Here is a 21470-nt window from a genome sequence, read left to right as displayed (position 1 = left end):
CCACCAGGGAAGAAAAACACTGATGATGAAAAAGAGAGGAGCTATGGCCAAGGGCTCAAGTAGGCAAGAAAGATGATCTCAAAGCACATGACCTTTAGAACAATTACTAGGACTCAGAATTGCTCAGTATATTCTGGCTATTGTTAGTTCTGATTGCTTAAATTTTTGAATTATGAATAGACATCGGGCTTACAAAACATAAATTCGTTATTTAAACACGTACGCAAGAGCTTGGCCTCTAGCAGCAGACTGAATTAGTTCAAATTCTAGCTCTTCCATTTGACCAATATACCTTTCTTCTTGGGGCTGTTTTCTTTAGTAAAAAGAGAGGGTACTACCTACCTCCTAAGGCTGTTTGTGGACTTAACTGATATAATCCGCATAGAATTTAACACTGTAATGACAAATGTCAATGCCATTATAATGATACCTGTCATCCTGTTCTATAACAGTAACTGTGCTTCTGTCCTTTGATGAGTTTAGGCACTGTCACACTGATTCAGACTCCTGGAACTCTGGGGAGATATGTGAGGGCATGGCCCTCGGAGCGCAAGCCGGCCAGTCTGCGGTAGGAAGCAGGAGGCTTCTGCACACCACAGATTTTCCCACCGTCTCGCCTTTTAGTGACACTGTCTCTCCCGAAGGTAATGGCGAATAAACAAACAATATGGCAATTCAAAGTGGACGCCGGAAGACACGCAGAACAACTCTGAGTAAAGCCGATCAGCTAAAGAACTACGTCTGCGCCTGCGCAAAGCCCCAGTCTGGCCACGTGCACGTGCGCAGTCGCAGTAGGCGGAGCGGAGCGCTCAATTGGAGGTTCCTGCCAATTTTTCCTTAACGCGCGGCTTGGGGGAACATCTCGCGATACCTGTGAGTTCTCGCGGGAACAGCATTCAAAAAGCCCTGGCGCTTACCTGAGAACTAGCTGAATGAATGTGTAGACGACTCTGGTCGTGAAGTGGGGTTGCCATCGCGAACCTGGGCGCCGTGAGCCCTCGTCTCGAGCGGCTGGCTGCAGCAGGGGGAAAAGGGTGAGGAGAGAGGTAGGGGCAAGGGTCCTGGAGGGAGGTGCGCGTGGAGAGGAGCTGTGGGAGCGGCAAAGGGGAGTGCTCTCTGGGGAGTGGGGGAAAGCAGGGCCTAGGGAAACTTGGGGTCCGGGTCACGGCGGAGGCCTTTAGCAGGAACAACTTCTTCAGCGGAACCCGGAGTTCTTCTCAACCAGGTTCCGAGCCGGTCTCAATCTTCCGTTGGGCCGGGTGGCCACCTCCGGGTGATCTGCCTCTGTACGGAATACGGGGTCGCTCGCCTGGGCCTCCGGGTGATAACAAACACCGGGTCCGCTCGGTCCAGTACGGTAGCCGCTAGCCACTAGTGGCAGTCTGAATTGAGAAGTGCTGTAAAATGGAAGATGCAGGCTGAATTTCGAAGACTACAAAAAAGGAGGAATGGCCCGTTGATAATTTTTATAAAGATTACATGTTGAAATGATAGCGTTTTTGGATGTATTGGGCTGAATAAAATATTGCTAACATGAATTTCACCGTATTTACTTTTTTTAACCTGGCTCCTAGAAAATTAAAAATCGCAGATGTAGCTCGCATTCTATTTCCGTTGGACAGCGCGGCCGCAGACAGCTGCGTGTCAGGTTCTAATTGCTTTTCATCCCTTAGCTGGTGTAATATTCTCAAAAACCCTGTTAGGTCGATATTACTGTCTTTACTTTATGGATGAGCAAAGAAGACCTTAAACTGTCCAAGTTCATGCTGCCAGTGAGTTGTGGAAGTGGAGTAAGAGCTAAGGCAGCCTGAATCCCTGAGCTCCCTGCCTCCTGAATGCTTTGTTATGTTTCTGAGAGGTTAAAATGTGGTTAGGAGCACCAGGCTTCGGAGCTGGACCCTCGTTCCCATCTCAGCCACATACTGATTACCCCGGCCAAGTTACTAAGCCTTTCTGTGCCTCCGTTTGCACATGTGTGAATGGGGGAAATACCTTATACTTCACGGAGTTGTTGAGAGAATTAGATACCATATGCAAAGCACCAAGTACGATGTCTGGCACCTGTTAGCTGTAGTTATTCAACCCTGGCTACTTCTTTGCAGATTTATAGGTTAACTCTTATTCATCCATCAGACCTTTGCTGGAAAGTTACTTGCTCAGCGAAATCTTTCTTGCCCATACTTAATCCTGCTCTGTCCCCACCCCACTTCCCAATTGAGGAAACCTCCATGTAACCTCCATGTTACAGCCTGATACATCTCTCCCTCTTGCACTTACCACACTTATAAATCTTTACAGTTCATTTATTTGATTTAATGCCTTTCCACTAACAGACTTACATTCAAGAAGGCAGGGGTATTGTCTAGTTTTGGGGTCATCATTGTGTCCTCAGTAATAGCATAGTATCTGACACACAATAAGAATTCTAGCAAGTCTTTGAATGAATGAGAGCTAGTTTTTTGGCTTCCTTGATATTGTTGGCCAGGATGTCTTGGGGCTAGTTCCCCCCCCCCTTTTTTTTGGTAAATGTCGATTATAATAATATTTAACTTATGTCCGTTAAATGAGATAATTCATTTGAAGCACTCTGTCTGGCAAATAGTAGATTCTCACGGAGTATATATTATTATTATTACTAACAATGCAATAATTAGTGCCTAGCCCCATCACCAAGCTTTGGAAAGGTCTTATATTTTATTTTTAAAGTTTGTTTATTTTGTGTGTGAGAGAGAGAGAGTGTCTGCAAGTGAGCAGGGGAAGGGTATAGAGGGGTTGAGAATCCCAAGCAGGTCCCAAGCTGACAGCACATGGAGCTGGTGAAGCCCAATGTGGAGCTCGAACCCATGAAGCATGAGATCATCACCTGAGCTGAAATCAAGAATCAGACACTCAACCGACTGAGCCATCCAGGCACCCATGGAAAGGTCTTCTATTTTAGAGCAGTAACTGCCAGCCCTGGATAACATAGGATACCTTTTATTTCCCTCTTGTCTTCTAAAATCATATATCTCCCATTTCATCTTCATTCTTAATGACCTTGCTTCCTGATTCACTGATAAATTGGAGCAGTTAGAAGAGCACTTATGCAGACTCCCACCACTAATCTACCTACTTATCAGTGTCTGTACCCATATACTTTGCTTTCCCTTACTTTAGATGAAATATTCATGCTCCTTTCTGAAATCAGTCCCTGTACATTAGACCTCGTTGTCTTTTCATCTCTCTAGCAGTTTGCCATGACCTCTCTAGCATCAGTTTTTCTTTTCTCCTGGATCTATCCCATGACATATACACATGCTGTTATTTTTTCTTAATTTTTTTTTTTTTGTTTGTTTTTAAAAGACAAACCTATTCCCCTTTCAGCTACTGCCCTGTTTATCTAGTAGTCTCCTTTGCAGCAAAACTACTTGTTTTCCTATTTTCCCACCATCCTCTCCAACCCATTTCAGTTGGCTTCCAGGATAACACATGCTCTTGGTTTTCCTCCTACCTCATTGGTCATGCCTAAGTACACTTTACTTCTTCTTTCCACCTCTTAATGCCTCAAACCTTGGTCCTCTTCTGTTTAATTATGCTCGTACTCTGGAGATACCAAGGCTCAAGGATTTATGTTAATAACTCCTAGGTTTATATTACCAGCCCAGATCCTTCTACTAGTATAGCCAACTGGTTACTTGACATATATGATGTCCAAAACATAAGCCCCTGATTTTTTTTTAAGTTTATTTATTTTGAGAGAGGGAAGGAGAGAGAGAGAGAGAGAGAGAGAGGCAGAGGCAGAGGCAGACACTCCTAAGCGGGCTCTGTCACACAGAGCCCGATGAAAGGCTCGAACTCACAAACTGTGAGATCATGACGCTTAACCAACTGCACCACCCAGACACTGCAAGCCCCTGATTTTTTTTTTTTTTAAAACAATTTTTGCTCACAATTTTTGTGGCTTCAACTGATGGCAAATCTGCCCCACTTGTTGCTCAGGCCAGCCTTGGAGATATTTTTGACTTTTCTCTTTTTTATACACCCCACATTTAATTGTTAAAAAATCATGTTGGGTTTATGTCCAAGCTTCATGCAGAATTTGACCATTTCTCCGTACTCCTTATATAACCACTCTCATGTGAGCAATCATCTCACTTGGTCTGTCACTTGCTCCCCTCCAAACTATTCAACATAGCAGCCAAAATGATCCTTTTAAATATATCAGATCTCTACTCCAGACTTTGTAATGAATCTCACTTTCACCCATAGTAGAAGCCAAAGTCCTCACAATAGCCCAATTAGCCTATTCTCTCTTCTGATCTAAATTCTTTCTTGTTCATTCCTTGGGTTTCCTTCCACTTTAATGCTACCCTTCTACCTCTATTCCTTTATCTTTCTGGAAAAAGGTACATGGCTAATTCTCTTACCTTCTGCAAGGCTTTGCTCCTAAGTCCCTTGAGGACTTTTCCCCCAATGCTTATTTTAGATTTCATCCTACTAACAATACTCCTACCTCTTCTAAGTTCCCTTATCCTGTTCTTTTTTTTAATTTTATTTCCACTTTAATGCATTTAATTATTATACTACTTTTGCTTATCTTCTCCCACTGGAAGTTAAGTTTCATGAAAGAAGAGTGCTTTTTCTTTTGGTCCATTTGGATGCTGATGGATCTGAAATGCCCAGAATGGAGCTCAGCACATAGGCTTTAAGAAATATTGTTGGGGGCGCCTCAGTGGCTCAGTTGGTTAAGCGTTCAACCTCGGCTCAGGTCATGATCTCACAGTTTGTGGGTTCAAGCTCCGTGTTGGGCTCTGTGCTGACAGCTCAAAGCCTGGAGCCCGATTTGGATTCTGTGTCTCCCTCTCTCTGAGCCCCTCCCCTGCTCATACTCTGTCTCTGTCTCTCTCTCTCAAAAATAAAACATTAAAAAAAAAAATTTGGTGAATGAATGACTACATTGACTGGAGAGTGGGAAAACACCTTATTAATAGCCTGTTGCTCTTTGAATGCAAAGCTGAGTTTAAATCTGGCCTGAGAGACTGGGACCAATTTGGAAAGGATCATGAGTAAGGTCCAGTTACAGTGGAATGTTTCTATATACAATGTTTCAGTCATTGATTAGAAATCTAGAATGAGAGAAATGTTCTTTAGTTACTCTGAACATGATTCTGTTTTGCATGTCTTCTTATGAATAACTAGGAAAATACTAGGAGCATGTTGTCAATAAAGCATATTTAATGTGTTCAAGAAGTTAACACTGTTTCAAAAAATTGTGGACCTGAGAGTCTTTGCCTTACAAACCTTATTCAAAGCTGCCTTCTTACATTTTAAGTTAGCAGTCATGTTACTATAAAGTTTCTTGATTTCTTTCATTGTTCTCTTAACTTGATTACCTGTTTAGTGATGTATGAGACCCATCCAACCTTAGTATTTAAGAAGCTTAGCACACAACTGAACAGTTCCCTGCATTTCTTAGAAACAAGTGTGTTCAGGTTTTGTTTTTGTTTTCCTCTGATTTGGTCTCAAGTCAGGTAATGGAATTAACAGACCTTTCTTTTAGAACAAGCAAATTTGACCATTTAAAAGTCTGGAATAATATCTTTGATGCTATGTTTTTCTGTATGTCAGTAGTATTAGGGGAAAAGATGTATCTTTTTTTTTATTATTATTGTTACTGTATGGAGTATTTTGTTTAAGCTTAAGTACTTACATTTCCTCTGTTTACAGTAGACCAGAAGCAAAAAAAAAAAAAATCATGGAGGCAGATATAATTGCAGATCTTCGATGCAAGCTCAAAGAGGTTGAAGAAGAGCGACTAAAAGCTGCACAATATGGTTTACAACTAGTAGAGAGCCAAAATGAGTTGCAGAATCAGTTGGATAAATGTCGTAATGAAATGATGACCATGACTGAGGTAGGACCCTGGGACTCCTCTGTTTATAAGGGTGTGCTTAGCTATTGAAGGTTTGTATTGTCTAGAAATTATTAATATTAGTTTGATTCCTTTTTGAAGATTTTAGTTCTAGTTCCTACTCACCCCCATCTCTAATAAAAGGAACTGAAGTAAATGAATTCCTAATATTCTTTCTGACCCTGTGTGTTCTGAATTTGAAAAGTTATTGTTCTCTTTAGCACATACTGGATTTTAGATTTTATTTTTTCTACAGTCTTCCTTGGTGACCTCACTTGTTTCATAGCTTTAGATAATACCTAAATGTCCTATGACACTATACCAGGTCCTTACTTTACCCTTAAAGTCTAGATTTGTATATTCCATTGCCTACTAATTGACATCTCAAATGTAACAAACAGAATCATTGATTCTCTGCCTGCTAACAAAACATTCTCTTGCAATTTAGCTTACTTAGTAAACGTAAATAATTTAAGGCAAATTTCTAGGAGTTTTATTCAATATCTTTGTGTCCTTTCTTTCTCATGTTTAATCCATTAGGAAGATCTAAGAACTTGACCATCCATCTATGTTACTGCCATTCTGATCCAGACCACCATCATCTGTCCCCTAGACTACAGGAGCCTTTTAACCAGGTTGCCTGCTTCCCTCATTGCATTTCATACCTTTCATTCTTCACACAGCAGCCAAGTGGCCATTGAAAGAGAAACAAAAGACCATGTTACAGCCCTGCTAAAATCACTCCTATGGGGGCACCTGGGTGGCTCAGTTGGTTGAGCATCTGACTCTTGATTTCGGCTCAGGTCATAATCTCATGGTTTGTGGGATCAAGTGATCAAGTCCTGCATTGGGCTCTGCACTGACAGTGTGTCATGGAGCCTGTTTGGGATTCTCTCTCTCCCTCTATCTCTGCCCCTGCTCCTGTGTGCACTCTCTCTCAAAAATAAACCTTAAACACGCACACACGCCCACCTATGACTTCCGATTATATTTACAACAAAATCTCAACTCCTTACCGGGGTTTGCAGATTTGTATGTGATCTGACCCATGGCAACTACTTTACTCATCTTTAACTACTTTTGACCTCATCTTTAACTATTTTTCCTTGTTCTTAGCTATACTAATCCTGCCTTACAGGCTTTACATCTGCTGTTGCCTTCATCTGCATTGCTCATTCCCTGTCCCAACCCTTGGACTGAGTCCTCAACCTTTACATTTCTGTTTAATGTTACCTCAGCTTGAGAGACCTTCCCTGACTGTTTTGTAAAGTTGCCATCATTCACTGATCCAGCTAATTAAATCAGATTATAAGCTCCATGAGAGAAGGAATGTTGTTTGTCTTGTTCACTGCTGTATCTGTAGTGTCTGGCACACATTTATTGAAAGAATGAATTAATCTGTTTTCCGTTTTATGTAGTAAGTGCTCAGTAATATGGTTAAACTTTGATCTCAGTATTTAAGTACAGCAAGTAAAAATAACTTGCTTATTTTTCTCTTATTTAATTTTCTCTTATTTTTAACAGCTTATTGAAGGAGTTTGAACTAATGCTTTTTTTAATCTTTAAACTTCCCTGTCAGAAGCAAAAGCCCTCTTAAATCCTCCTTTTATCTCTGCGCTATATTCATTTGAGAAATCGCTTGTGAACATTTCTCAGATGACTACATTCTGAAAGGTCTAATTTAGTATTTCATTTTTACCTAGTCCACTATTTTATTTTCAGAGTCATAAGTAGAGCATATCATTATCAAACCAAGTAATTCTCACTAGGAAAGCTGAAGTGCTATAAAATGTTTTGTTTTGTTTTTATTTTTGTTTTTGTTTTCCCTAGCAGAGATTACTTGACATGTTGACATTCCATGAACACCTTTTTTTTCCTTAACAGGGCATAGAAGCAATTACCACATGAGTAGCATGGGTTGAAAGCCTCTGGGTTTTCTTAGGACTGATTAGCTACAAAGTTACTCCATATCTAACATGTGCTGGTTAGGTAGAAAGCAGCAAATAGGTGAAGTAGGAATGAAACAGTTCAAGGTGAGAAGTGCTTATATATGATGGCTTTAAGTTAGTTTTACATAATTGGATTATAATTGAATCTGTTTTCAGAATTATGAACAAGAAAAATATACTCTTCAGAGAGAAGTTGAGCTTAAGAGTCGAATGTTAGAAAGTTTGAGCTCTGAATGTGAAGCTGTTAAACAACAACAGAAAACACATCTGGAGCAATTAAAAGAACAACTAAGCAGAAGCCACGGACAGGAAGTGAATGAACTAAAAACTAAGGTTTGGATTTCTATGTATGTCAAGACAAAAATATTTCATGCTTATGGAATTACCAATCTGTAAATGTTAGGTGATGATGATTTTCTTGATATTGTCTATTCATAATAGCCGAGATCAAGGGTTCCATCATCATAATGTTGGGAGTGGGAACACTGAGAAACAAGTTTACCTGAGGGACTTGTATTAATAACATTGTACTAATTGAATACAATTATTTAATTTTATTAACTGGGTATTTGAATGGAGTTTTAGTTTACTAACCACCATGACCTTGTTTAAAGTGCATAGTATGGCAGTCCCGTTTTAGAAAGACTGGTCTCCTAGTTTTCACTGCAACTAGTGATCTACTTTGTAATTCTACAGAAGAAACCCGTAGTTTATTTATTGTAAAATAACATACATTAGAATTGATACTTTCTAGTTTGTTTATTGAAGGTTAACTGATAACATATGATCTGCCTCCTACAACAACTCCTTAAGGAGGATACCATGATTGTCTCCATTTAACAGATGAGAAAATCAATGTTTAAACAGAGTGAGTAAATTGGACAAAACCACAGAAATCAGTTGAGATTTGAACTGAAGCTGTCTGATTCTAAAGTCCATGTTGCTGTTCTTAGTCTAATGACATGTTATACTGGCTTCATTTCATGCATAAATAGAAATTGTCCATTCTTTTCTGGTACCCCCAACTATCCAGTGCCTTCAGGTTACTTCTAAGGAATCCAGAACCTTTATCATGGCTCCTCTTTGTATAGAGTCCCTACTTCCCAGACCCCTCTCTACAAAACCTCTCCTGACTTTTTGCCTATTTTCTCAGAAGCCTGTTTTCTAATTTTCATTGTTTCGTGTACCATCCTTCAAGATTTCTATGTATCTGTACCACCTGTACTGTTAATTAATTTCTTTAAACTGACTCTCTTTTTATATTTTCTTATTTTAAGTAATGATGTCATTGAAATTATATATTTGAGCTGGTTATATTTTTTCCTAAAATGTTGTCAGAAAAACATGACTATCAAAATATGCTTTCATGGTAATAGAATCATCTTACATTCATTCGGGCAAACAGTAATCCGCGTTGTCTGAAACTAATCTAAGTTGAGACACCAATGACTGATAATGATGCATTCTTCTTCCCCCACTCCTCGCCACGTTATTTTCGTTTTAGCAGTGGCTTTCATTATGTAAACAAAAAAGAGTAAAAGAGTAATGTAGGAAATACTCAGAGTCTGAGGCAAAGCCACCTATATAAGAGATGGCTTTTTGGTGGAGCAAAGACTAAATTAGTCAAAAAATATTTTCAGTCTTAACGGATGTTCTCAAGTCACTTGTGCCAAAATTTTCACATTTTATCTGAAATTTTTCACTTCTTTCTCACATATAATCCATCAACAAGTTCTAAGAACCTAATCTATAAAACATCCATGTGTGCTGCTACCATTCTAGTCCAGATCACCATCATCTCTCCTCCAGACTACTATTGTAACCTTCTATCCAGGTAGCCTGCCTCCATTGTTGCTACTCATAACATTCACTCTTCACACAATAGCCAAAGTGGCCAAGTCCAGACTTACTTTGATTACTAATATGGACTATTTGTATGTTTGTAAGACAGAGCATATCACTGTTAAAAGATGCCTAGCCTTGGCCAAATAGGAAACCCTAATCGTCTCATCATGTAGTAAATTTGTGTCAGTCAGTCGTTCCAACATAGATCATTCAGCTAAATTTTTTTTTTTTTTTCACATTATGAAAACAGGAAAGGGAAAGTAAGTCAAAAGGCTCTTATATTTTAAATAGAAAATATCAGGATATAATCTAAGAAAGTTGATACCCAATTGAAGATAATTCAATATAGATGATAATTGTAACCCTGGACGTCAAGCAAAAGTTTTTTGTTGGTAACAGAAATTGTGTAGTGAATACTAGGCATTGTGTTATATGTTTTATCCACCTGATCTCAGTTGAGAGCCTCACAGTAACCCAGGAATGGTTGATACAATCATTTACCAGTTTTACATAGGAGGAATGAAATAGGCTAAATCTAGGCTTTCCCTTAAAAATTCATCCTTCTGCTATAAGTTTGTTCCCTTTAAACTATATATTTTCAGTTTTCCAAGATTTAGAACTATATGAAAATGTAATTTGTTTTGTTCAGCTTGACTGTCTTCCAAAATAGTTATACTGCAGTTACCAGAATAATTTGTACTGCAACTATATATTCTGATGACCTTCAATTACCTTTTGATTTTTTAAGATTTCATTTTTTTTTTTTTTACTTTAGTTAGAAAAACTAAAAGCAGAATTAGACGAAGCTAGGCTTAGTGAAAAGCAGCTGAAGCACAAAGTAGATCATCAGAAGGAACTCCTTTCATGTAAATCAGAGGAAATGAGAATAATGTCTGAGCGTGTACACGAAAGTATGTCTTCAGAGATGCTGGCTCTTCAAATTGAGCTGACTGAAATGGAAAGTATGAAGGTAATATTTATGGCATGTATGTTCTTAGAGGTTTTTTTTTTTTTCTTGCGTATTTTTGTTACATGTTTTTGTTATAATTTTAAGGCTGAAATACTTTTTGGCTTAATTTTGATGTAACTAATTAAAAAATATTTTAGAGAGTTTTTAGGTGGATTACTTCATGCATAGTAAAGCTTTAAATTATGTGATTATGTAAAGCAGACTACCTTCCGATTAATGAAACCTCTGGAAGAATTTAGAGTCATTAACTGATCCTGGTTTGTGTCTAAAAACCCTATATAAATGTTGGTTTCATGGAAATTGATATGCATATGAATGTAGGTTGTTTTTTTTTTTATTGTAGGCTGAGGTTAATTAAAAATTAAAGTCTTAACTTCACAGGAGAGAAAGATACCTTTTCATCTTGTTCCCTGCTGAAAAATATAATTTTATTATTTTATGATGCACCTTACAACCTTTGACTAGTTCTTTAGTTTTAGTTTTGAACCACAGCTGATAAACTGAGCAGCTGCTAAATGAAAGATTTATTGAGGAGAATTTCCTCTTTTTCAATTCCTGTTGAATAGACTACCCTCAAAGAAGAAGTGAATGAATTACAGTATAGACAAGAACAACTAGAACTTCTTAGTACTAATTTAATGCGCCAGGTAGACCGTCTTAAAGAAGAAAAAGAGGAGCGAGAGAAAGAAGCAGTTTCTTACTATAATGCCTTAGAGGTACTGTGATTACGGTAACATTATTTTTTCCAATTTATAATAAGTTGTTTCCTTGCTAACTTAACCCCTATCAGCTAAATTGTTTTCTTTTAAATTTAGAAAGCTCGTGTAGCAAATCAAGATCTTCAGGTGCAATTAGACCAGGCCCTCCAGCAAGCCTTGGACCCCAGTAGTAAAGGCAATTCTTTGTTTGCAGAGGTACTTAACAAATACTCCATTGATTCAATTGGCATTTCACTTAATACAAGAATAATTACACATGTTAATATTTTCTAGGTGGAAGATCGAAGGGCAGCAATGGAACGTCAGTTCATCAGTATGAAAGTCAAGTATCAGTCACTAAAGAAGCAAAATGCATTTAATAGAGAACAGATGCAGAGAATGAAGGTATCGAGTTATCATAATTGGAGGCTTATTAAACCTATTTTGTATCCATATTACATGTACAAATATATCAAAGAAAGCATCTTTTTATTCAAAGAATGTACTTAGTTATTTCTAGAACTGCATGATTTTAGAAAAAAATATTTATTTATTTATTTTTTTAATTGAAATTTTTTTTAATTTTTTTTTTTTTTTTTACATTTATTTATTTTTGAGAGACAGAGAAACGGAGCACACGTGGGGAGGGGCAGAGAGAGAAGGAGAATCCAAAGCAGGCTCCAGGCTCTGAGCTGTCAGCACAGAGCTCAATGCGGGGCTAGAACTCACAAACCGTGAGATCATGACCTGAGCCGAAGTTGGACGCTCTACCAACTGAGCCACCCAGGCACCCCCAAAAATCTACATTTTAAAATTGACTAAAAGATCTATTGTATTTTATTTAAAAAATCAATTCCTGGGGCGCCTGGGTGGCGCAGTCGGTTAAGTGTCCGACTTCAGCCAGGTCACGATCTCGCCGTCCGTGAGTTCGAGCCCCGCGTCAGGCTCTGGGCTGATGGCTCAGAGCCTGGAGCCTGTTTCCGATTCTGTGTCTCCCTCTCTCTCTGCCCCTCCCCCGTTCATGCTCTGTCTCTCTCTGTCCCAAAAATAAATGTTGAAAAAAAAAAAAATTTAATCAATTCCTTAGTAAATATTTAGTAGTAATATAGTTAGCATCCATTAATTTTTTTTTTAATGGTTGCTCAATAACTTTGCCAGAAATGTATAAATGTTTGTGTAGTAGGGAAAAGAACTTGAAAAGTTTTTATTTCCTGCTATTGTCCTGGCATCTCTTAGCACAGCCCTAAGGTTCCTACTTCAATGGAAGCTAGCTCTCTCACCATTCTTCAGTTCTCCTGCAAAGGCTTATTAAAGAGTGGGATTTAGATTTCCTTTTCTTGCAGTTCCTCAAGTCAAGCATGTTTTGATTTAAGGGGTTTTTGGTCATTTTAGTCAAACAGGCAGTAACAGAAAAACATGTGGAAGTTATAAAGATTGTAGTATTGTACCCAGCTTTTAGAATCCTGATCCTTAAACTGTTTTGCTTAACTGGTAACTGGAAGTCTCGAAGGGTTTCCTGCCTTTTATTTAGGATGGTGAGATTTACAAAGAAATATGAAAAGTCATAATTAAACTTTGGTGTTAGATGAACTTGGGATTTAATCCTAGTTCTATCCATTGTTAGCTATGTGACCTTAGACAAGTATTTTTACTTTTCAGAACATCAGTCACCTCATCTATGAAGTAGATATGATAGAACCTGCCTCTTAAATTGTCCTGGAATTAAACAAAAGTATAGTAAAATGCTTACACGGTGCTTGGCGTAGAAGGAAGTACTGACTTAATAAAGATCTGTGGTTTTTAAGGATTTTGATTGTGCTGCCTGGTTTACTGAGGCTCTCCCCAATCCAGGAATGACACTTTTTGTAAATTTTCTCACATTTGCTTTTTGTTTTCTTTCAATATTTGTTGGGTTATTGTTAATCTCCCAGTGTTCCCATGATATTGGGACAACAAGCAGCATTCTGAATCTTCTTAGGCTAAATGTGTCTAGACTCTAGTCTGAAGTGGAACAAAATATGGGTCCTTAAAAATGTTAGAAGTCATCTTTCTGCCTTTGTGACCATAACTGCAACATAATATCATTGTTTGCTTTCCTCAAACTATATTTAAACTAACTGATACTTTTTAGAACTTCAAAATTTTCTGAAGGCAGAAAGGAATGGTAATTTTAGATTCTAGTTAATTTCCTTTCGGCTGGTATGCAACTCCAGGTTTAGGTGGAGTCATAATTAGGTGCTGCTCTTAAATAAATTTCTTTATATTTGTATTGAAGATTCCCTCAGTGTCCTTAGATGACTTTTACCTTTGCTTTCTATCCTTTTCATTTGTGAATCTCACCTTTATAAATATAAGTAGCTTCATAATTTCTCCCACTTAATACTATTGAAGTTAATCAAAATTTTAGAAAAACCCCAGCAGACCCTTAATGACAGTGGATGTGATGAGTAAAGTATAACATTATAGCATTTGAGCAGGTTTATTTACTGGTTAAGTGATGCTTCTGGATCATAGCCATTCATTTCAATTTTATGTTTCACAGAAGTACAAATAATTTTTATTATCAGATATTACTCCTAAGTATTCAGATAAGTACTCAGAGTTATATCTATAACTAAACTTATTGATATAAATATTTTCAAATTATTAGATTATTAAATTAGACATAGCTAGTTTTGTTTCCAAACTGAGTTCAGGGGGTAATATAGTACAAAATATGCATTATACCAAAAATGTTATTGTTAGAATTTTCCTCTCCCCAACTCAGTTCTGTGGGCGGTGGGGGTGGGATTGTAAATTTTTTTTTTTTTTCCCCAGTTACAAATTGCGACATTGCTACAAATGAAAGGATCTCAAACTGAGTTTGAGCAACAGGAGCGGCTGCTTGCCATGCTGGAGCAGAAGAACGGTGAAATTAAACACCTCTTAGGTGAAATCAGAAACCTGGAGAAATTTAAGGTATGTGTAACTCCTTCAATAGTGCAGCCAGATTTGGTTTGAATATCTTACATCAGTTGACCCTTGAGCAACACAGGGGTTAGGGATGCCCACCCCTGTGCTGTCAAAACTCTGCATAATTTTTGACTCCCCCAAAACTGTATTAGTAGCTTACTGTTTATTGGAATCCTTACTGATGACATAAACAGTTGATTGACACATGTTTAGTATGTTATATGTATAATACACCATATTCTTACAATAAAGTAAGTTGGAGAAAATAAAGTGTTGTTAAATTATAAGGAAGAAAAAATAACATTTACAGTACTCTACTGTGAAAAATTCACATATGAGTGGACCTATACCACTCAAACCTGTGCTATTCAAAGGACAACTGTATTAACCCAATATGCTATTCATTTTGAGTAATAAGAATTGTTGTTTTCTTTAGAGTTTATATGAAAGTACGGAATCTAGGCAGTCCGTCAACTCTGACACTCCAGAAGATAACACTTACTATACAGATTTACTTCAGATAAAGCTTGACAACTTAAAGTAAGTGTTGGGTGGTTAGAAAGATGGACACACTCTTGACTTGCTTATAATAAGTAGTATTAGTGACTACAAATTTTTGTTTTCACATTGCCAAAAGAAATTCCGGAAAAGAAAAGCAACAAAAATATATTGGTGGCAGATGAGATATATTGAAGATATAATTAGTGCTGGTTATTGAAGAAAAAATATTTTCAATGAATAATTAAAGATTTTGATTTCTTTGGGTTTAGTTTTTTAGACTGGTAAGTGAAAAGAACTTTAATACAGAAAATGTACTTATACTCTAAATTTTTCAAGATTAATATCACCTAATTTAAAACTTGAAAGTTAAGTTATTTGTACGTGCATTACTGCAGAAATAATACTTTGCCCCTTTGTCCATTTCCTTTGAAGAATGCATGACATTTTTTTGTTTGAAAATGCTATTGTTAAAGCTTATTTTGTTTATTGTTTCTTTCTTATCTAAAACCCCCCAAAAATGTATTTTTGTCTAAGAGTTCAAGTATACAGTAAAAGATTTTGCAGTAACAATATACCTTGTGTGTGTGTGTGTGTGTGTGTGTGTATAAAATATGTATGTATATTGTGTGTTATTTTAATATTCCTTGATTCTCCTTTTTGTATTTATATAGCAAAGAAAATGAAAGCACTAAAGGTGAATTGTCCATACAGCGAATGAAAGCATTATTTGAGAGCCAACGGGCTTTGGATATTGAAAGAAAACTTTTTGCAAATGAAAGATGCCTCCAGCTCTCCCAAAGTGAAAATATGAAACTGAGAGCTAAATTAGATGAGTTAAAACTGAAGTATGAACCTGAAGGTATGCATGTCTCATTTATGTTGTCTTTTAAATTATGAGACACCCTGAGAAATCATATCAAGTTTTTTTCTTACTACAGCTTTATGCAAATCCCATTACAAACTAATTTATGGTTATGTACCTGTATCTAATAAAACAGATTTACTCCTACAAAAGATGTAGGAAAATTCTAAGAGAACTGGATACTGGGTATGTATGAATATGATAGGTATTCTGTTGGATATCTGTATATTAGAGCCTTGATAAGGTTTGAAAACCTTAGAGATTTTTCCATTTAAGATTGCGGACACCCTACATAATACCAAAGAGTTTGATTTTGTTGAGGCAACTGATGTTTGGGCTCTGTATTAGTTAATACCATTTATAGAAAACCTAAAAATGGAGACTTAAAAAAGATAGGTATTAATTCTTCCCCTTACAAAAGTCTGGAAGAGACATTCCAGAACTGGTCAGAGTGTCAGGATCTAGGCTTCATTTGCATTGTTCATCAGTATAATCCTTGAGTAGAATTGAGTCACATGACTCCCCTGCAAGAAAAGCTGAGAAAGGCAATCTTGATTCTAAGGGGTCATATTCCCAACTACATCTTGGGATTTTTTTTTTATAAGTGTAATAGACGTATATTTTATTAGTTTCAGGGGTATATCATAATGATTCAATATTTATACATAATAAAATGATACCCCCCCATGATAAGTCACCATGCAAAGTTATTACAATATTATTGAGTATATTCTTGGGGGATCTATTATTGAGGAAGACTAGTGGGACAGATATTAGAGGACAACTAGCAAGTCTGATCACTGAGGTAGAAAATAGCCTTAATATATAGGCTTTGCATCTTACATACTAAAAAAGAGTAGTTTTACTGTCTGTTTGTAAATTAAAAAATAAAAGGCCAAAAATAAAACAAAGCCTAATAACGTGATGGTTCTTAAAGCAAAAAAAAAAAAGTGTTGTTACATGTTTTAGGTTATAGATTTTCAGCCAGTTTTTGCTCCTATGCTGTTCACATACCTAAGACTGTCATTATTGTTCATGACTCATGTCATTCTCAATAGTAGTGGGGAGGTTGTCAGTAATAGTAAGCTTTTTTATAGTTTAAAAAGTCTGCTCTTCTCATCCTTTTTCTCTTTGCTGATTCTAATAGGCTTTCCTACTTAAAAATTACACATTATGAATTTCAAAGGTCTGCTGAACTGAACACTGCAAACAGAGGAAAGTATCGTGCATCTAGTTGATTCAGGGAGAATCTATCTGATGCAAGAGAAAGGGAAGATAATGATATAAAAAGAACAGTGTAGAGCAGGGACACCAACCCCATGTCCACCCATGGTTTCTCCCACCTTCACTAACAATTTTGATTTTGAAAATGAAAAACACATTGGTATGAGGATAGGGAAAAGATAGAACAATTAATTTAGTTACTATAAGTATGCCTGCAAAGGGGGTGGAATGATGTTATGTTAGGCAGTGGGGGTAGAAGGCTATTGCTGTAGTCTGCAGTGAGACGTACTATGGTTTGAACTTGGGAGGTATCCACAGTGGAAGTACTCAGATTTTGAACATACTTTGTGGGTGGGGCTAATAAGCACAAATTGCCATAGAGAATTTGACTTGTTCTTTGCATGTAGTCATTACAACACACAATATTGAGTGGAGTAAGTGTTTTTAATCCCCATTTTACAGACAAAGAAAATAAAGTTCGAGAGGTTAAGTACTTCCTCCAGGTCACCCAGCTACAGAGTACTACTATGAGGATTTGTATCTGGATTCCTTGACTCTTAGCCACTGCATCCTTCCTCACCTCCATGCTGAAGTCTTATAAAGCCCTGTGTAACTTTTATCACAATATCAGAAGAGAACATATAAGTGTTAATTCTGAGAGCCAAATCTTTTGAGTTCCCAAGGAAAATTTATAGCCAGATAACCTTTAAAAGATACAGTTAGTGAAGTCTATGAAAAAGAAAGGATAAAAGACAGAAACAATATATTTCAATAAAGAGATAAGTGGGTTTTAAAAGAATGAAGAAAAGGAAAAGAAAAACCAATATAACTAGTTCTATCTTTTTATGTTTACAGTGTCTTTGTTTTGACTTATTGACTGAATATACTTTTAATGTTTTTATCCTCAGAGAAAATTGAAGTGCCTGTGGCCAAAAAGAGGCGTGAGGTCCTGCCTGTGGATATAACCACCCCTCACAGTTTATGTGCCAAAAGTGCAGTAGAGGAAGAAGTTTGTAGATTACCACCTCAGAAAGAGGAGGCACAGGGCTGTCCCAGCAATTCAGAAAATAACAACTTGCAGATAGAAAAGACAGTTTCTGTAAATACACCAGAAGTCATTCTGTCTCCTCATAAGAGTCTGCCCATGGATACTCAGCCAAGGAAGGAAAAGAAGTGTGTAAAACTTATAGGAGTTTCAGCAGACTCTGAAGTCTTAAGTGAAAGAAGTGGAAACACCCTGGATTCTCCCAGGTCAGTGTCCTATTTTCCTCAGGGCAACCAGCAGACCTCTCCATCTCTTCTCTATCGCTGCATGAACTGTGCTATCTGTTTCTTTATCTATTTTCTTAGTATTGCATGTAGTATAATTCCCCAATTTCATCTGCCTACCTTCAACTTTTTTAAAACTTTAAGAAAAACTAAAATGATTACAAAGGGAAAGGACTCCTGAATAAGGGAATTATTTTCGAGAGTTACACTTTGCTGTTTCAAGAAACAGAAATACCACAGTCTAGTACATCTCTGAATGTTTTGTTGGTTTCAAGAAATGTATAGTTGGTTATTTTTCCCCTAGTTCAAGAGTGACCATGAAAGAAAAATTAACTTACGTCCTAAAAGGGCTTTCTAGTAGTCTAAGAAATTTCAGCCTTCTAGAAACTGTTAGGTGAAATTTTTTTATGGCTTTTGAAATTGTTTATCCTAAGTCTACAAGAAACAGCTTTGATTTTGACATTTTTAAATATCAAAGGTAATTCATTTTCATTTTTATATCAAAACTTCAAAGCCTGTAGTTTCTGCATGTTTGAGTTTGTGACTCAAAGAGGAAGTGTCAGACATGTGTCTATAGGAATTAACATTTTAAGGGCCTTATCTTTAAAACAAATTAAAATAATAGAGATTGGAAGGTAAGAGAAAGTGAGTGAAAGGAAAAGGTAGGTAACAGTGACTGAAGCTAGGATAAAATAAGATACAGGCTCAGGGCAAGTGTAGCAGGACCAAGAGTAGGGAAAAAAAGGAATGAGAATGGAGAAGGTAATAAAAAGATGATGAAGGATGTCTGTATGCGATGGAATGATAGATGCATTTAAAATGAGTATCTTTAGACATTTTAAAAATTAAACATATTGATGTGAAAACAGGTTGGATTGTCTACTTATTAAAAGGAGATCTTTAAGGTGCTACTAGGGCTACATGAGTCTTTGATGGGAAGGTACAGAATAAGACATTTTACTAGTGTGTATTTGAGTTAAGATAGTAAGACATAGCCCACCTTTGTAAAAGGGCTGTTTTGTATGTTTTGCCTGATTTTTTTAATAAGTCTTCAGTGCTACTAAAGGTACTGTACAGTGAAAGCACCTCAACAATGTGAGCAGCTATTATTATTAAGAGAAGGACTGTTGACCCCTGAGCAACATGGGTTTGATCTGTGCAGGTCCACTTCCATGCGAATTTTATATATATATATATATATATATATATATATATATATATATATATATATATATACCATACATTATTGTAAATGTGTTTTTCTTATGATTTTCTTAACATTTTCCTTTCTGTAGATTTACTTTAAGAATGCAGCATATGATACATATATAAAATATGTGTTAATCACTTGTTTATGTTATGGGTAAGGCTTCCAATCAACAGTAGGCTATCAATAGTTAAGTTTGGGGGGAGTCAGAGGTTATATGAGGATTTTTGACTGCAGGGGTCAGCATTGTTCACAGATCATCTATAATTTATTACTCCATTCCTTGAATTTTTATATAGTAATATTATAAGTCTCATAAGGTAAAAGCCTAATATTCTCAAAGAAAAAGTAACTTCAAATAAATTATAAGTCACACACACACACACACACACACACACACACACACACACACACAGAGTTCCAAGTAGTTTTGAAATGAAGTCAATAGGTTATGTTTGTATATATGTGATTCATTGTGTAAGTGTGCTTGACCATTGTATATTTCTGGAGGTGCAGTTCCAGAATTAATCAGTGCAGACCTTGCTATCTGTGTTGTCTTCATTTCTTTTTCTGCCCTTTTTTGCTTGATAAAAATTACTTAAGCAAATGTATTTAGCTACTTGTTTGACTCAAATTAAGTAGCACATTGGAATTTTGTCTGGCTAGTGAAACAAAAACAAATAAAATACCACAAAACGTTTGTTTTTGTGTATGTGTGAGTCCATCTGCTAACTCAATATGTTTCCAGCCTTTTGCTCGTTGCATGATTAACTTAGACACACAATACTATGATAATATTACAATAGTAAATATGGGTTTACTGGGGACTTCACTATTGCATGCTTTATAAATTTAACTGATAATCTTGCTATTAAATCTTTATAAACCTTTTAAAATATATCTTCACTGTTTTTTCATAAATGATTATTCTGCTAGTTAAAATTCAATTTAAGTTTTGTGTTTCTTTTATGAGACAAATTGCCATGTGTTCATGCACTTCAGTATTCCATGTTATTTTTATCTTGTGTTTTCCTTTTGTAGGTCATGTTAACATTAAAGTTGTGCTCTAGCATTTAAATTTTTTTGTTAGGTGTGCTTAAAGTAGACATCCCATTATATTTTAATTCTTAAATTTAGGCTTTGCCATGACTTTTATCGGCGTTAAAATATTTCTTTGGACATTTAAAATATTAAGTCTGTTGACGTAAAAAGTCTCTTTTAGAGAGGCAGTTACTTAGTTTTCTTAATGGTATTGGAGTCACCTATAATTTTTCCTCATATACATACAAACAATTATGTCTCATTAGAGGCCCATTATATGAGAAGATTGTTTCTTCTGTAATTTTTCTTAACCATATTTGAATTCAGAGTGGATGCTTTAATGCCTGTAGGTTAGCTGCTGAATCAAGGCTTCAAACAGAAGTTAAAGAAAGGAAAGAAACTGCAAGCAAATTGGAAAAGGAAACTTGTAAGAAATCACATCCTATTGTATACGTGTCCTCCAAATCAACTCCAGAGACCCAGTGCCCTCAGCAGTAAGGACTTTACTTTAATGAGAGTAAGGTACCACTTGCCCAAAAGGTTGATTTGGAGCTTTGTTAAGATTGTCTTTATCAGAAGTATACAACCTTGTAGGTTATTTCTTTCTACCTGTTGTGCTAAGACCTGGCATTTTCATGTTCCTCTGACCAAATGTTTAAAATTTGGTTGTGATTCTAAGCAGGAGAGTTCCTTAAATGATGACTCTTCATGGAACTTCTATTAATGACAGTAAATAAACTAATAACTGAAGGAAAGTGTTATTATAAATTATTTGTTGCATTGTATATGGATTTTTTAAGTGTCATTAACACATACCTTCTAAGTCACATATTTGGAAAGAACACAAATCATTAACGATTACATTTTCCTATGTACTTTTTAATGAACTTAGTTTTTCACTATATTATAAAAATAGAAAACTTAGTTTAAAAATATATATTATATTGTAACTGGATTTTATCAGTGTTTAAAGCATCTATGTTCATCTTTGTATTCATGTACGTGATTTAAATTTTAAGTCTCAAGCATGTGAAAAATATAATTTTGAAACTTAAAACTGCC

The 21470-nt window shown here is 36.3% G+C and overlaps 1 protein-coding gene across 1 annotated transcript; it reads left to right on the top strand.

The window, feature by feature from the left end:
• Nucleotides 1-889: 889 nt before the first annotated feature.
• On the top strand, nucleotides 890-21261 carry SPDL1 (spindle apparatus coiled-coil protein 1). The gene is made up of 12 exons (XM_030327787.1): nucleotides 890-1034; nucleotides 5707-5893; nucleotides 7996-8172; nucleotides 10460-10654; nucleotides 11221-11370; nucleotides 11470-11568; nucleotides 11647-11757; nucleotides 14170-14310; nucleotides 14741-14844; nucleotides 15477-15664; nucleotides 17800-18142; nucleotides 20759-21261. The coding sequence occupies exons 2-12, from the start codon at nucleotides 5735-5737 to the stop codon at nucleotides 20904-20906; spliced, it is 1815 nt and encodes a 604-aa protein (XP_030183647.1). The 5' UTR covers nucleotides 890-1034; nucleotides 5707-5734; the 3' UTR covers nucleotides 20907-21261.
• The last annotated feature ends 209 nt before the right edge of the window (nucleotides 21262-21470 follow it).

The sequence above is a fragment of the Lynx canadensis genome, chromosome A1 (assembly GCF_007474595.2).
Source record: "Lynx canadensis isolate LIC74 chromosome A1, mLynCan4.pri.v2, whole genome shotgun sequence".
In the NCBI taxonomy this organism is placed as follows: Eukaryota; Metazoa; Chordata; class Mammalia; order Carnivora; family Felidae; genus Lynx; species Lynx canadensis.
This window is presented reverse-complemented; position numbering and strand designations above follow the sequence as displayed.